Consider the following 15,262-nt stretch of genomic DNA (forward strand, 5'->3'; position numbering starts at 1 on the left):
TGAAATTGTCAACTCGCAGTGAGCTAGCGTGGTAATCAATGTTCGATTTTTCCAATCTATGAAAGGTCCTCTACTTTTTTTCTAAAGGAACGAAGATTCAGGAATTTTATCCTTCCGTCGCGGGAGGTTTTACAAACATTCAATTCACTTACACAAACACACCCGATTCCGGACAAATATTCGTGGATCACATAAGTTGGCCTGACAAGACCTAGAAGATCGCCTTTTGTTTGATTCCCCTGTCCACCTCAGGATCTGACTATCAATGCAGAGCTCACTCTGTTACAACTTTTTGTTACATTGAGTTTCTTGAAGTGAATCCACAATTGTTTAAGAAAGGTTCATCACGCGTGTTATCACATCGCTGCGATCGGGATGGCTGGATCGTTCAAATAGCTGCCTGGCAAACTTCAGCTCATTCCAAAACTAGTCGGGCGATCCCGATGAATACACATGACTTAACCGTTCTTGGCTGATAGGTATGCCCTTTCTCCACAAACCCAGCTATTTTCCAAGCTACGACACCAGACACATTAGCGATAAACTGTTTATTTCTCCGGCTTAGTTCATCCGGTGTTTGTTTTTAGTACATTTCAATCGTTCACCGATCGTGTAAATAATTAAAATATCCGTTCGTTACTGTTTTCTTCAATTTCCTGTGTTCTTGTTGCTTCGTAGTGACTCGGGAAGGGTATTCAATTTGTTCAGACCACCCTGTTTTTTGGAATGAACAATATTATAAATATTGTTTCGAAACAATATAGCTTCTTGAAGTAGAACTTTTGAGTCTGAATTTAAAGTAAATTATCGAGCCTTCCGAAATACGTTGTAACTTATTTCGACTTAGAAGGTCACCCATCCACGGACCGACCGCATCAAGCGTAGCTTAACATGTGATCGATCAACTTTTGCAGGTGAAGCTGAGCCACGAGCTTTCTTCTATACTTATATAACATGAAATACATTTGCATCTGCAACAATTTCTATCATAATAATATTAACTCATACAAATGAAAAATTGACATCCGCCATTTTGGATTACTGACTAATGTCATTGTTAACTGATCAGGCAATTGTTTTGGTCGTTAATCAATAGTTAAGCGTCATCTCAGTTGCTGGTTGTATGTGTTGTATGTATGAGATGTAGATATGTATGGGTTGTCAATTACAAGCCGTTTGTTTTAGTAATGTGTGAACTTGCGATGGGTGAGCTTGTGTGATTGTGTTGTAACTAGTAAGTGATTTTTTTGTTGGTAATATTTTTAATTTAAATTTATTTATGATGGTTGTGAGTTTTCGGTTGGAGAGTAGAGATTTCTGAATAGAAGAGTTTATGTGAGAAATTTTGGAGGCGTTAACTAGGCAGGTTAAGCAAAGGGCTAATAAAAAGGTGTTAATTTTGCCGATGAAATCTGAACGAATTTTTAATTAAAACATTTATTTATCTTAGTGAGAAAAATAATGTTGAAGTATTTAATTAATTTCGTATCTTTATTATGGAAGATTCAAATTCTTTTATGTCTTTAATAAAGACTTAATATTTAATAAGCGTATCCTACACGAAAATCAACGTATTTTTTTTCAAAGGTTTATGATTTGATTAAGAGATTAAAGTTTCCTGTGTACAAACTTCACCTCTTTTTAATATTAGTGTAAATATCTGAAAGTAGATAAATAAGTTAATAGTTTTATCTTTGATCCTAATTACACTTCATTAGAAGAACCGTAGTAACTGGACCGTCACATCACTTATCAAAATTTAAATCAAAACTATATTTCACTCTTGTCTTCTGTAAAATCGAATTTCAATTTCACTTAATCTGTTAACTGAATCGTTAATCTTAAGTATTTTGTATTAATTATGTTAACTTATTAAAAAGTAGTATTTTTTTAGCTTGCCTTGTAAGAAATATATTTACATTTTAATGCCTTTATGTGATTTTCTAACTATGTGTTATTTATTATAAATTATAATAAATAACACATAGTTAGAAAATCACATAAATGTTTTTTTCTGTTTTTTTCCATTTTCGTACCCAAATGTTAAAAACGGTTTTTTTTATCCATGGTTTGCATTTTGTACGTACGTCTTTACCGAGTTATGAAAAAAATAAATCCATAACAATCAGATTGTACATAATTGACTGTAAAATGATGTTTTTAAAGTAGATGTTAGCTCACTGTAGTAAAGCAATAATGCTTGGAATATCTTTAATCATTATGTACTATCTCTCAAAGTAATAAGAATCCATACAAAAACATTAATTACCGTCTTTCTTGTTCCAGATATCGAATCTTCAAAACAAAATGATACCACACTCGCTGTAACTGAAGATTGAACCTTAACCTCTTAAATTTAAAGTGCAGTTTCAATTAAACCGGGTATATGTGTGATAAAGGGGTGCGTAGTGATAAAATGACGAACATTACTCCTGAAACAAGGATTATGATGATGAGGTCTAACGATGGAAGAAACAGTTATAGGAGACAGGTATGTACTGATTAATATACTAACTACATAATGAGAATTAATGCCCTGGCTAGCCCTTTCCCAACTATGTTGGGGTCGGCTTCCAGTCTAAACGGATGCAATAATACCAGTGTTTTACAAGGAGCGACTGCCTATCTGACCTCCTCAACCCGGTTACCTGGGCAACACGATACCCCTTAGTTAGACTGACTATCAGACTTTCTAGCTCTAACTACCTTTAACGAATGTCAACGATGTAAAAATAACAATCGGGACCAATTCCTGAATCATTTAAGGTGACTTCAGAGTCTTCAGACACACGGAAGGATTTCGTTATGACATAAATACCGATAGTTTTAACCTTGATCGATCAACTTGTTGCAGTTGTAGTAAAGCCACAAGCACTGCTGTCTTGTTAATTGAAAAAAAGTATAATAAGAAACTAACTAATTAGTGCAAATGTAAAGGCTACGATGCTCACAAATAAAGCAGCTATTTAATGTGCTTTTACTGACTATCATACACCTTAGAACACAGATAATATGAGATTTGTAAGAGGTCTCGGAAGCGATCAATTTTTTTTGCCAAATATATTATTATGTAGTTTTTATTTTGATTCATATTTGTTGGATAATTTGCGCTATTGGTTTGAAAGATTTCTCAAACATGGACATATTCATATACATTATATTTATTGCATTCTATGACATGTACACAGACATTAATAATATGTATTTTTATGTTCTACAGTTATTTAATAAATATCTACTTCTTAACAAAATAACGTAATAAGTTGCATACACTTTTATTTTGAAGTATAATATGTACTTCAAACGGTATGCTTTACGCTGGACTCTAACAAGTTTGATCATCTGTGGGCACTTAAAATTTAATTGAAAACTTGCAGTTTCAGTATTAACAGTTACTCAATCCATCAAATCTAAAACAATAAAATGTACCGTTTGCTAAGTCATACCTTACAGGGTAACCTTTACATCTTTACGGTAAAACTAAGCTATTATAAAGCTATTTTGATGACCTAAAATGGTATTTTAACGCTGCAGAATAAGGGACTGGAAATGGAACTTCGAAAAGGTTTTAATAGACATTGCCATGTATTGCTGTGATGAAAATCTTTCACAAAGATGGTGCGAGACGAAGGACTGATAGCCGAGTGGTTGACGTCACCACATCAAACCCATTGAGCGCGACGTGTCTTGGGTTCGATTCCCGCGTAGGGATCAGTGAATGCTTGTCCTCAGTGAATGAGTGTCTTTGTGCATGCGACTTGAATGTTTGTCAAACTCCCCGTGAAAAGTGTCTTTTTTTATGAAAATATTGCAGTTGCTTCATGGTATCCGATTTATTGATATCATTTTTTAAATTTAATGAACAATTACATAGTAAATAGTTTCTGTATAATGTTTGTCTGTATGGTCATTATCTGTCTGTACAAGAAAAGTATCCGATAAAACGGGTACCGATGAATTAAATTTGTAAGACATAGCGTGTCTGGCCTGTATTATCGTACGTCGGTCTTATAATACAGGTCGTTGAGGACCGATGAATCATAAGATCAGATTGTTCCCGCTTAAAAATAGTGTAACTGCTAATTAAAGAGGCATTCTAGTCCAGTTCTAAATTCCGTTGAATTCGGTCACCCTGTGTCATTTAATTCTACGTTTTTTATACACCATGTATATTGCTACGGAGTTCTAATATCAGTAGAATTAAAAATATAATTTAGTAGAAGAATAAACTGGTTTTCAGGCTTGCATACAGGTTTCTATATACAAAAAAACTTCAAATTATTCTCATAAACGTTTACTGTTAACTAAGAGTCTCATAAATTTTGTTTATTTCAAAGAAAATTATAGTGCAACGGAATCGAACGCAAATCGTCTTGTTTTACAGCCATCAACTTGAAAGCTGAGCTACTACTTATGATACATCTTAGTTCGATGTCCAATGCAACAGATGAGCTAATAATAAACTCGTTTCAACTACCATAAATAATAATAAATAACAAAATCCATCATAATAATATAAACAAATTAAAATTCACTGCAATAATAATTCAATTTAAATAAAAATTATACGTTCGCATTTGTTTCACAATCCGTCAATTTCAGTGGCATGAAGCAAGGCCATCATTTTCTTAACCGTTAAAAGATATTAAAAACTCTTAAGACAATGCGAATAAAGTTCAAAATCCCGTAGCAAAATATGGATATAAATTTGTCAACGCCAAACGTCATCATGCGGTTGATATGAAACTTATGTAATAGAAATAAGGTTGGTTTTTCCATGTTTAGTTGTTGATTTAATTTTGTGAAGGGGATAGAATGTATGGCAGTGTGTCGGTCGTTGACCCGTCCAAATGTTAGAAGTCTAGCGGACGCTTTCTGATAAAATAGGGATGTACCGGGATGTGTATCGAGGTCGATGTATTTATCTTTTCGGAACAGGTTCGGGGATGTTGTAACGATGTGGTGACACTTTTAGGATAGTGCGAGAATTTTTTTATGTTGGATATAGAATAGGTATTAGCGAATACTGATGAGAGAATTATGTCTTAATAGGAATTTTATGAATTAAGTAGTGAGATTTAGAAATTAGAATTGTATAGAGATTGTGGTAACATATTTTGAAGCTATCTTCCATATGTGTTTTTGTCATCGGTTTGAATAAGCTGTACTTTTCAGGATTTTAACAAAAAAAAATATCGTATTTAGAATTAAGATGTTATCAATATGTGGGAACTAAACCAGAAAAAACTAAAATAAAAAAAAAAAATCGTTCTTGATACAACACACGAACATTAATTGAACAAATAATATTTTTTCCACTAGCGTTCAAAAAAAAAAACTTAGTCGCACGACTACAATAAATATCGATAACTTTAATCCCAATACAACTGAGTCCAATTTATCGATAAATTTGAAGTCCCATGAGTCTCATCACTAAAAGCCCATTCACACATGGCGCTCGAAACATTGATCGATCCTCGGTACGTGTACAACAGCACCCTGTATATGTTTGTAGACAAATGATATATTTCTATGTTCCGTAGGAATGTGAGAAAAAAAGATATTCGAGAAAAACGGGTCGCGTTAGTGTCGACTTTAAATTATGTCACCGAGTTTATAGCTATGTTGATGTTACGTGTTACTGGGCAACGGTTAAATTCTTTTTTGGTATGTTTAGGTAGGAAATTGTTAGTTTTTTTTTAAAGAAAATTTTATGTCTCAATTAATCAATTTGAAGTGATAGTATATTTTAAAGATGCCATTTACCTTAACATAGCATGTTGTATCTTTCATGAGGCGGTAATTATTTATTAAATAACTTAGGGTTTATTTACGCGCATAAACATAGCTCGTTATTAGAACTGTCTTTGTAAACACAATGTCATAGAAATAAAGTAATGGTATTATTAGGTGAAATGGGTCACGCATAATACTCCTTGAAACTAACCTTGTAAACAGTTCATAGCAATTGGGTCCCTAATAATGACCTAGCTGTCTCTTTTCCTTTTGTTTTACCGCTGAGATTCATGTACATCGTGCTCGGACGTTTTCCTAATTATAATCTTTTACAATCATACTGGTGTTTGAGTTTCCATCCATAATCCATCAGGTTATGGCCCAGAACACCGAAATCTACATGGCAATCGCAATATTTCCCGTTTAAACACGAAAGTAGAGAAAAATAAAAACAAAACTATAACCTCTAACGCGTGAAACACGAAAAAAATGGCCGGAAATGCTTCACCCTTGCAAACCATCGAAAAACTCAAAGGTATCGATAATTATTCTACATGGAAGTTTTGCATGAAGATGATATTAATTCACGAGGACCTGTGGGACACTATCGATGGTGAGCAGAAAGGAAACTCTGAGCGATGCAGACATGAAAAAATCGCAGAAGGCACTTGCAAGAATATGCCTGTCGGTTCAAACGAGTGCATTCCCCCATGTCAGGAACGCAAAGGATGCACGTGAGGCGTGGAACAACCTGAGCAGAGCCTTTGAGGACAAAGGGCTATGCCGAAGACTAGGTCTGTTAAGAACGCTATTCAGCACAAAATTATCAGAACATGATAGCATGGAAAGCTACCTTGGCAAGCTGCAGGAGCTGTCACAACAACTGTTTGATATCAATTCACCTCTGGATGATGAATTCTTGGCTGTCATCATGCTCAGCGGGTTACCAAGTAATTATGATCCGCTTATTATGGCACTTGAAAATTCAAACTTAAAGTTGACTAGTGACATGGTCAAAGGCAAATTATTGCAAGAATATGACCGCAGGAATAAAACTGAAGATACCAAGGCATTCGCAGCAACCAGAAAAGCACCAAAATGTTATAAATGCAAAAGGACTGGACATTTCATCAAAGACTGCCCGAGGAACAACGATAAGAAGCCAGAGAAAGATAAGAAAACAGAGAAGGATAAACCTCGCAAGGATTCATCCAAGGCTCTCTAACGGCTCTCTCCGTCAGCTTCCAGCGTGGTGTGTGGTATGTGGATAGCGGTGCATCAAACCACATGTGCAACAACCGGGAACTCTTTTGTGATTTTAGTGAAGTAAGTGTGTCTCAAGTGACTGTTGCAAATGGTGAAAAATTACCAACAGCGGGACAAGGTAATGTGCGTGTCAAATTGCAAGACTGCGAGAGAACAATTAGAGACGTTTATTATGTGCCTAATCTTTCAGCAAATTTGCTTTCTGTTAGTTCTTTAGTTAAGAAAGGTTATACAGTAACTTTTAATAAACAGAAATGTATTGTATCTGATGATGATGAAGTTTTGGCAACAGCCACTCATAGGAATGGTATATATCAACTTGATGCCATGATCAGCCTTTGTGTGGGGGGGGAGGTAATACCAGTTTTGCTTCTTTCAGTTCAGTTACCAAAGAAAAACAGTCTAGTGATGAGACTGTTATGTTTCTTCATCAAGCTCATCAGAAGGTACAGTGAAAGTGGAGTCTCAGGAAATGTGGCACCGTAGACTTGGCCATTTGAACTCCAGGAAGTATGGCACTCATGAATAAAGGTATGGTAACAGGTATTAAATATAATTCAGATATTTTTAATCCTTGTGTTGCCTGCATTGAAGGTAAACAGACTCGTGCTCCCTTTCCTAAAAAGTCATACACACGGAGCAACTCAGTTACTAGGATAGTTCACACTGACTTATGTGGACCAATGCCAACGCAGTCTATAGGTGGTGCTAGATATTTCTGATATTCATTGACGATTTCAGTAGGAAACGTTTGTTTATTTTTTGCATAATAAAGATGAAGTTTTTGAACATTTAGGAATTTTAAAAACTTAGTGGAAAATGAAACTAACCACAAGATTAAAATTATACGCAGTGACAATGGTGGTGAATTTGTTAACTGTAAATTACAGGCTTATCTGAAAGAGAATGGAATCAAACATCACACAACGGTCCCGTATTCTCCACAACAAAATGGTGTGGCAGAAAGGGCAAACAGGACCATTGTTGAGAAGGCCAGGTGTATGCTAAAGGATGCCGGCCTGGACAACAAATTCTGGGCAGAAGCTGTCAATACTGCTGTATATCTCAAAAACCGGACACCAACGAAGGCTCTAATTGGACAAGTACCTGAGGAAAAATGGAGGAATAAAAAAGTAGATGTTAGTCATTTACGTATTTTTGGCTGTATTGCCTATGCTGTTACCCCCGATTAGAAACAAATTGGATTCAAAATCCAAGCAGTATGTTTTTGTTGGGTACTGTGAAAGTACAAAAGGTTTTCGTCTGTTGGATCCTGATAAATCATACAAGTGTGTCAAAGCACGAGATGTGATTTTCTTGGAGAATAAATTTTCAATAATAGGTCACATGATGATAATTTTGACTCTGTGTTCATCGAATTTCCTCAGAATGGTGCTCCGGGGAAACCTGTGAATGTTGTTCATGACCCAGAATCAATCCTGGATAATGACCAATGCTCACAGCATATTGAACGATCTGAGCCAAGCCAGTCTGAACCATCCACCGTAAGACCAGAGTTTTCTGATGACCAAAGGAGTAGAACACGGTCGAGCATAATTACAGTGCATGATTCAGACAGTGAGGTTGACACCACTTTAGAATCAAATTTTTCTGCGGATCCCACATACGTTCCAGGTAGCTCAACATTGAATGAGACGACATCAGATTCATCTTTATATGAAGATCTCGATGAGACTGGGATGACTGTCCTGTTGGTTAAAGAACTATGCAACGACGATGATGTACCAGGAACGGTGCAAGAAGCTTTGGCAGGCACGGAATCAATTGAGTGGAAAACAGCTATGACAGATGAGTATAAATCTTTTAATGACAACAAATGTTGGACTCTAGTAAAGAAACCAAATAATCAGAAACCAATAAAGTGCAGATGGGTTTTTAAAAAAAAGAAAGGTCTGAATGGTGAACTCTTGAGCTACAAAGCACGGCTGGTGGCTAAAGGTTACTCGCAGAAATTTGGAGTTGATTATGAAGAGACTTTCTCTCCGGTGGTAAGACACTCAACTATTAGAACTTTACTTGCCATTGCTGCTGAATTTAATATGGACATTGATCATCTTGATGTTAAGACTGCCTTTTTGAATGGCAACCTGAATGAAACCGTCTATATGGAACAACCAGAAGGTTTCATAGTAAAAGGTAAAGAAAACTTTGTGTACAAACTACATAAAGCTATTTATGGCTTAAAGCAAGCTTCAAAAATGTGGTATGAGAGAATAAACGAAGTATTATTACAGAAAATGCACTTCAAAAGGATAACTTCAGAACCATGTGTATTTTACATGAGAAGTAATAGTGATTTAATAATAATTGCACTCTATGTCGATGACATTTTATTGTTTTCTAGCAATTCAACTTTGAAAGAAAAGGTGAAATGTGAACTTATGAACACTTTTAAAATGAAGGATTTTGGACCTGCACACCACGTTCTTGGGAATGAGAGTTAATAAAAGTCAAAATAAAGTTACACTTGATCAAACTGGATACATAAAAAGGGTATTGGAGAAGTTTAACATGACGGATTTGCAAACCTGCAAAAACTCCACTAGAAAAAGGAATCAAATTACCTAAAGGTGATAATAAAAGTACAAATTCTCATTACAGGAATTTGCTTGGCTGTCTCATGTATATAGCGGTGTGCACCCGACCAGATATCGCTCATGCTGTGAGTGTGTTCAGTCAATTTAACGAGTGTCACACTGAACATCATTGGAAAGCCTTGAAGCGTGTCCTTCGCTATCTTAAAGGTACTGCTAACTATGGATTAGTTTTTTCAGAAGAGTGGTATGGATGTAACAGCTTATGTAGATGCTGACTGGGGTGGAAATGAACTTGATCGTAAGTCTTTCACTGGTTTTATTTTTTAAGCTTGGTAATTCATTGATCTCTTGGGAAAGTCGCAAACAAAAGACTGTTGCCCTCTCCAGCACAGAGGCTGAATATATGGCACTTTCAGATTGTTGTAAGGAAGCTCTTTTTGTAAGAAGTTTTCTTAATGAATTGTTGAACAGTAATTGTAAAGTAACATTGTATAATGATAACCAGTCTGCTCAAAAATTAACTACTAATTGTATGTATCATAATAGAACTAAGCACATAGATGTGAGGCATCATTTCATTAGAGAAAATATAAAGAAAAACATTGTTAATGTTAAGTATTTGTCTACAGATTTAATGATTGCAGATGTGTTGACAAAACCTTTGACAAAGAAAAACATGATCAATTTGTAAATGGATTATGTTTATATAATTTATAATAAAGTTTATTTTCAGGTTTTAAAACATCTCTCACTTTAAGTACTTAATATCTCGCATTCTTTGTGATATTGTATTATTATTTTTTTGGTGTAATTCTGTTATGTAACTACTTCTAGTTATTTGCTTATGACATTGGTTTAAGGGGTAGTATTAGAACTGTCTTTGTAAACACAATGTCATAGAAATAAAGTAATGGTATTATTAGGTGAAATGGGTCACGCATAATACTCCTTGAAACTAACCTTGTAAACAGTTCATAGCAATTGGGTCCCTAATAATGACCTAGCTGTCTCTTTCCTTTTGTTTTACCGCTGAGATTCATGTACATCGTGCTCGGACGTTTTCCTAATTATAATCTTTTACAATCATACTGGTGTTTGAGTTTCCATCCATAATCCATCACTCGTGTCATATTATAATGTAGAAAAAACTGATACCTTCATTTCAAAATCACATTTGTCGCAGTTCCTAGTTGCAGTACTAAACATAACAAAAACAACCTTAAAAACACTACAATTTATGCAATAAGCGCATTAGAATAAAATAATTAATTGAATTCAAATAGCTATTTAAAATAGAAAAAAGATCACATTACGTCAATATTTTTTTTTTATCGATATTGACACACTGCACATCACTAGCGGCCCATTTACACATGGTGCTTGAAACATTGATCGATCCTATACGTTTACAAACACCCCGTATGTCTTTGTTCTCCAGACACGTACATTATGTTTTATTTGTTTTTGAAAGAGAAAATCATGAAAAATTGTTTATTTCTTCTGTATTTGGGTTATTGAGTTTTGTCCTATTTGTAGCTGTTGTGTGTTTTTATGAGACTGTAGAATGTATTGTTATATTAACGGTTTTTTTTTTGTACAGATCAAGTCATTCGATTCTGTTTGTTTGTTATTATGATTATTTTGTATAACCAACTGTAAGGGCCACTGACACTCTGAAAATATTGTGGCGCCCATTTGAGGGAAGCAATATCAAGTGTTAGTTTTTTGCTGATCCCAAGTAAAATTACATTAAGAATTTCATCTTTCCTTTAACGTTACGTTTGGCGGTGGAAGTATTCCACCTCTAGCGTAGAGCACAGTTCTGAGGGTTTGCGCCAGGAGAGGCAAGAGACTCCAACTTCCGACCTTGGAGCCCCCCAGAATTTGTCGTTCTGGGCCATCGCCCCATCATGCCCCCCTAACGCCGGCACTGTGTATAACTAATTTGTATGTAGTATTGATGTTTCGTGTAATGATTGAGTAATTACGTTATGTTTACGAGTATTCTAATATTATGAAGAGTTATGAAGTTTGTGATGTTGCAGAGATTTTCTGAGGATATAACGGAACCGATTTCGAAAAATCTTTTTAGCAATAGAAAGCCATATGATTTGCGAGTGTCATACCAATATTTACCTGAAAAAATACCACCTAACGCCTGAAAACTACGGAATAGTAAAGTAAAAAAAGTTAAGTTTGCTTCCGTTCAATTATCAAAGTTGTGATGAAACTTTCAAGAAAAGATAACGAACTAAAAATACTCAATCTGTTATTAAATAGGTGCACCTATCTTAGATAATACATAATTCTATTAATGAATGTCAGTAGGAACATTCAGACGCCAATATTTATTTATAAATTGACCAGTAGGTAACTCTTACTGCGGATTAAATCTTATAATTAATGATTGTATAAAATGATGCCAACACGGAAAATGGAACGTTAAAACTAATTTGTATACAGCTTAACTTAAGTATTGGGATTATGGAGCTTATTACCTTTTTATAGTAAGATAGTTGTACTTCTGCATGCAGAAGCTCGTGGCTAAGCGATAACTGCATAAGTGATTCGATCACAGGTTAAACTACGCTTGACGCGGTTGTCCGTAGACGGGTGACCATCTTTGTCATAACGAGTTCCTCCGTGTTTCGGAAGGCACGTTAAATTGTCGGTTGTTATTCCTACATCTTTGACAGTCGTTACAGGTAGTCAAAAGTCTAACCAAGGGGTATCGTGTTGCCCAGGTAACTGGGTTGACGAGGTCAGATAGGCAGCCGATCCTTGTAAAACACTGGTACTTAGCTGAATCCAGTTAGACTGGAAGCCGACCCCAACATAGGTGGGAAAAGGCTAGGCTAATGAGTTGTACGTGTGCAAGCATGAGAGCGCTCTACATTTCATGTAGTGGTATCTCTTTTCCACACCCACAATCTTACGAGCACTTTACAAGGTGATGGTAGAACGAAAGCAAATTATACATAATTTGCTTAATAGACGTCAATTAGTATCAATATAACTGTTTTACATTGATAATGGAATTAAAATGAAAGCACGCAATTATCTTAAAGGTGGTCTCAAATATATGGCCGGTCAAACTACATGTATTAGTGAAATGTTTGAGTTTTAAACAGCAATTTCGTTTAAAGTTAATTTAGTTTGTGGCCCATAAAATTACTGGAAATGTTATGAGAAAATCTGGCTTGGTAGCTTAGTCATTCGTTTTTAATAGAGGCATTGTGCTATTTTTTTTGCGTTTTTCAATAGGAATTTGATTTAACCCTCGTTTAACGTTTCAATACTGCCTGAAATAGATTGACTTGAGGTTAAAAAAAATCGAGTTTGATTTTGATAGGTATAAACTGAGTTTTGATAGTAACTGTCGTGAGAATGATTCATTATTAAATAAAGACGCGGCGGGATCGCGAGTCGAACTTACGATTACGTACGATTCGCGATCCCGCCGCGTCTGCTCATGATTAAGGACTCCGGTTGGGTCAAACTGTTCAAACCGTTACATCATTTAATAAGGTATAAACTGAGATAAGTAATCAAATAAATGTAGTCACTCTAGTAGAAATTAATAAAAAAATACATTGATTTAAACAGTTTAATGCCTCTGCTTGGATAGTTAGTTTAGTAGTTTAAGTTCTTAGCTATCGCATTGGGGCTAACCCTGTAATAATAATTTAAGGTGTTTTATATAAATAAACTTATGTTTTGACGATAGTAACACAAGAAGGTCAAATTCTTTTGCAACAAAAATAAGCCTGACATTCCTCACCCAAAGATTTTTTTTCTTTTACTCAAGGACATATCCTTTTCTATCAAGACTTTTTCGCGGAAATGAGATGGTCGTTCGGAAATATTATTTACAAACATTTATTTCCGTTGTCAGATAAGTATGTATAATAAATGTAACATACTATAGGAGGCAATAGCTACAGAGACACACGTAGACAGAGGATAAAAAATATAATATATTACATAATCTAATATATAAAATTCCCGTGTCACGATGTTAGTTACCGTACTCCTCCGAAACGGTTCGACCGATTCTTATGATATTTTGTATACATATCAGGTAGGACTGAGAATAGAACAACATCTATTTTTCATACCACTAAGTGACAAGGGTTGCCCACACTAAAAAAAAATATTTTCTTTTTTTGACGAATTTTTTGGTTTTTATTTTTTTTTAATGTGGCATTAAAAAATACATACATCTAGAAAAAAAAAATTCAGCAAAACAACGTTTGCTGGGTCAGCTAGTATCTCTATATATCAGATGCTATTGTTAACATGTGTACGAAAATAATGTTCAATTTATTTTCGGGAAACAACACCTTATTAAATTCGTTCTGAAATTATCTTAAAGGAGTCGATGAGAAAATATTATACTTTAGCTATTAATACATTTAAAAAAAACTATCCGTTCAATCGACTACGTAGCCCGGAAACAAAATATAATAATTTAGCTAGGAATTAAAAAAAAACATTCGTTCAAATAACAAAACTCAAAAATCAAAATCATAAAGCGACTTCGTTAATATTACTTAATACTTCGAGATCCTATAGATAGTAAATAAGAACCAATAATATATTTACACAAAAGTCATTAAATTTAATTTTCTTAATAGGTTAATTCGGCGTTAACGTGTCCAGTGATCTTTAGAGACGAGTTATTGGTATGACATATAGTATTGATGTAATGTATGGTTAAAAACTTGTATTCTATCGCTTTTAAAGGCGCAAAGTTTGGTAAATTAATTTTAATTACGTAAATTCTAATTTGACTCTTTGGAAGGTGATATTTTTGCGTGGCATTTCAAAATGTAGTCGTTCGATTTTTTAGATAACTGTAAATTAGAAAATTTATGACTTTGATTTTTAATACCATTAATTTCAGGCGATAAAAACTGTCTATAGGTTGAATACTACTTATTTATAAATTATGAAATAAGACACCACCACGCAAAATAAACCCAATATTAAAAAAGTCTCCTTTATAGAAGGGAATACTGAATAAAAGCAATAAAATTTGTCTCGTCTAAAATGCAACCAACAACCCAATATTTATTTATACAACTTAATTGCTATGATACGCTACAATCAGAACTACAACGTCTACAACCATCTCTTTCTCCTGCAGATCCTGGCAGCTCTCGCCGTCTCGCTCGGGCCGTTCGCGGCTGGCCTCAGCAAGGGCTACATGTCCCCTGCTATAGCCTCCATGCAGGACCCCAAGGGTCATAATGGAACCTTCACAGTCAGTGACCAGCAAGCCAGTTGGATCGCGAGTCTTAGTTTATTAGGTAAGTCAATATTTAAAGCTTTTTTAAAGTAATTTAGCGAGAATAGATAAGTTTCTAGTTTTAAAATGCACATCGTGTAAAAGTGTTTATATTTGATTAAAAAGAAATCACTTTTGAAGGAATTGAATCCTTGCGTCGAGTGAGAATTTCTCAAACATTGAATTTTCATGCGCAAAGACCCTAAGAGTTTTGACTCTGGGGCTATCCGGATAAACTTTCAAGAATCACTCTAAACGCTTGTCTACTGTGAGACTAGTGTTTTATTTATTTATTTATTTATTTATGTTAAAACGATAGAGACACCAATTACATTAACATAACTTACACGAGACTAATTACACGAAAAGCTATGCATTGCTTCTAACATTCAGTTTCTTTCTAATTAAGTAA

At 34.8% G+C, this 15,262-nt stretch overlaps 1 protein-coding gene across 1 annotated transcript; it reads left to right on the plus strand.

The window, feature by feature from the left end:
* Positions 1 to 1,138: 1,138 nt before the first annotated feature.
* On the plus strand, positions 1,139 to 14,919 carry LOC113508052 (facilitated trehalose transporter Tret1-like). Its single transcript, XM_026891017.1, has 3 exons — positions 1,139 to 1,234; positions 2,287 to 2,491; positions 14,710 to 14,919. Exons 2-3 carry the CDS (start codon positions 2,387 to 2,389, stop codon positions 14,902 to 14,904), a joined length of 300 nt encoding a protein of 99 aa, XP_026746818.1. The 5' UTR covers positions 1,139 to 1,234; positions 2,287 to 2,386; the 3' UTR covers positions 14,905 to 14,919.
* The last annotated feature ends 343 nt before the right edge of the window (positions 14,920 to 15,262 follow it).

The sequence above is a fragment of the Trichoplusia ni genome, unplaced genomic scaffold, assembly GCF_003590095.1.
Source record: "Trichoplusia ni isolate ovarian cell line Hi5 unplaced genomic scaffold, tn1 tig00003710, whole genome shotgun sequence".
NCBI lineage: Eukaryota > Metazoa > Arthropoda > Insecta > Lepidoptera > Noctuidae > Trichoplusia > Trichoplusia ni.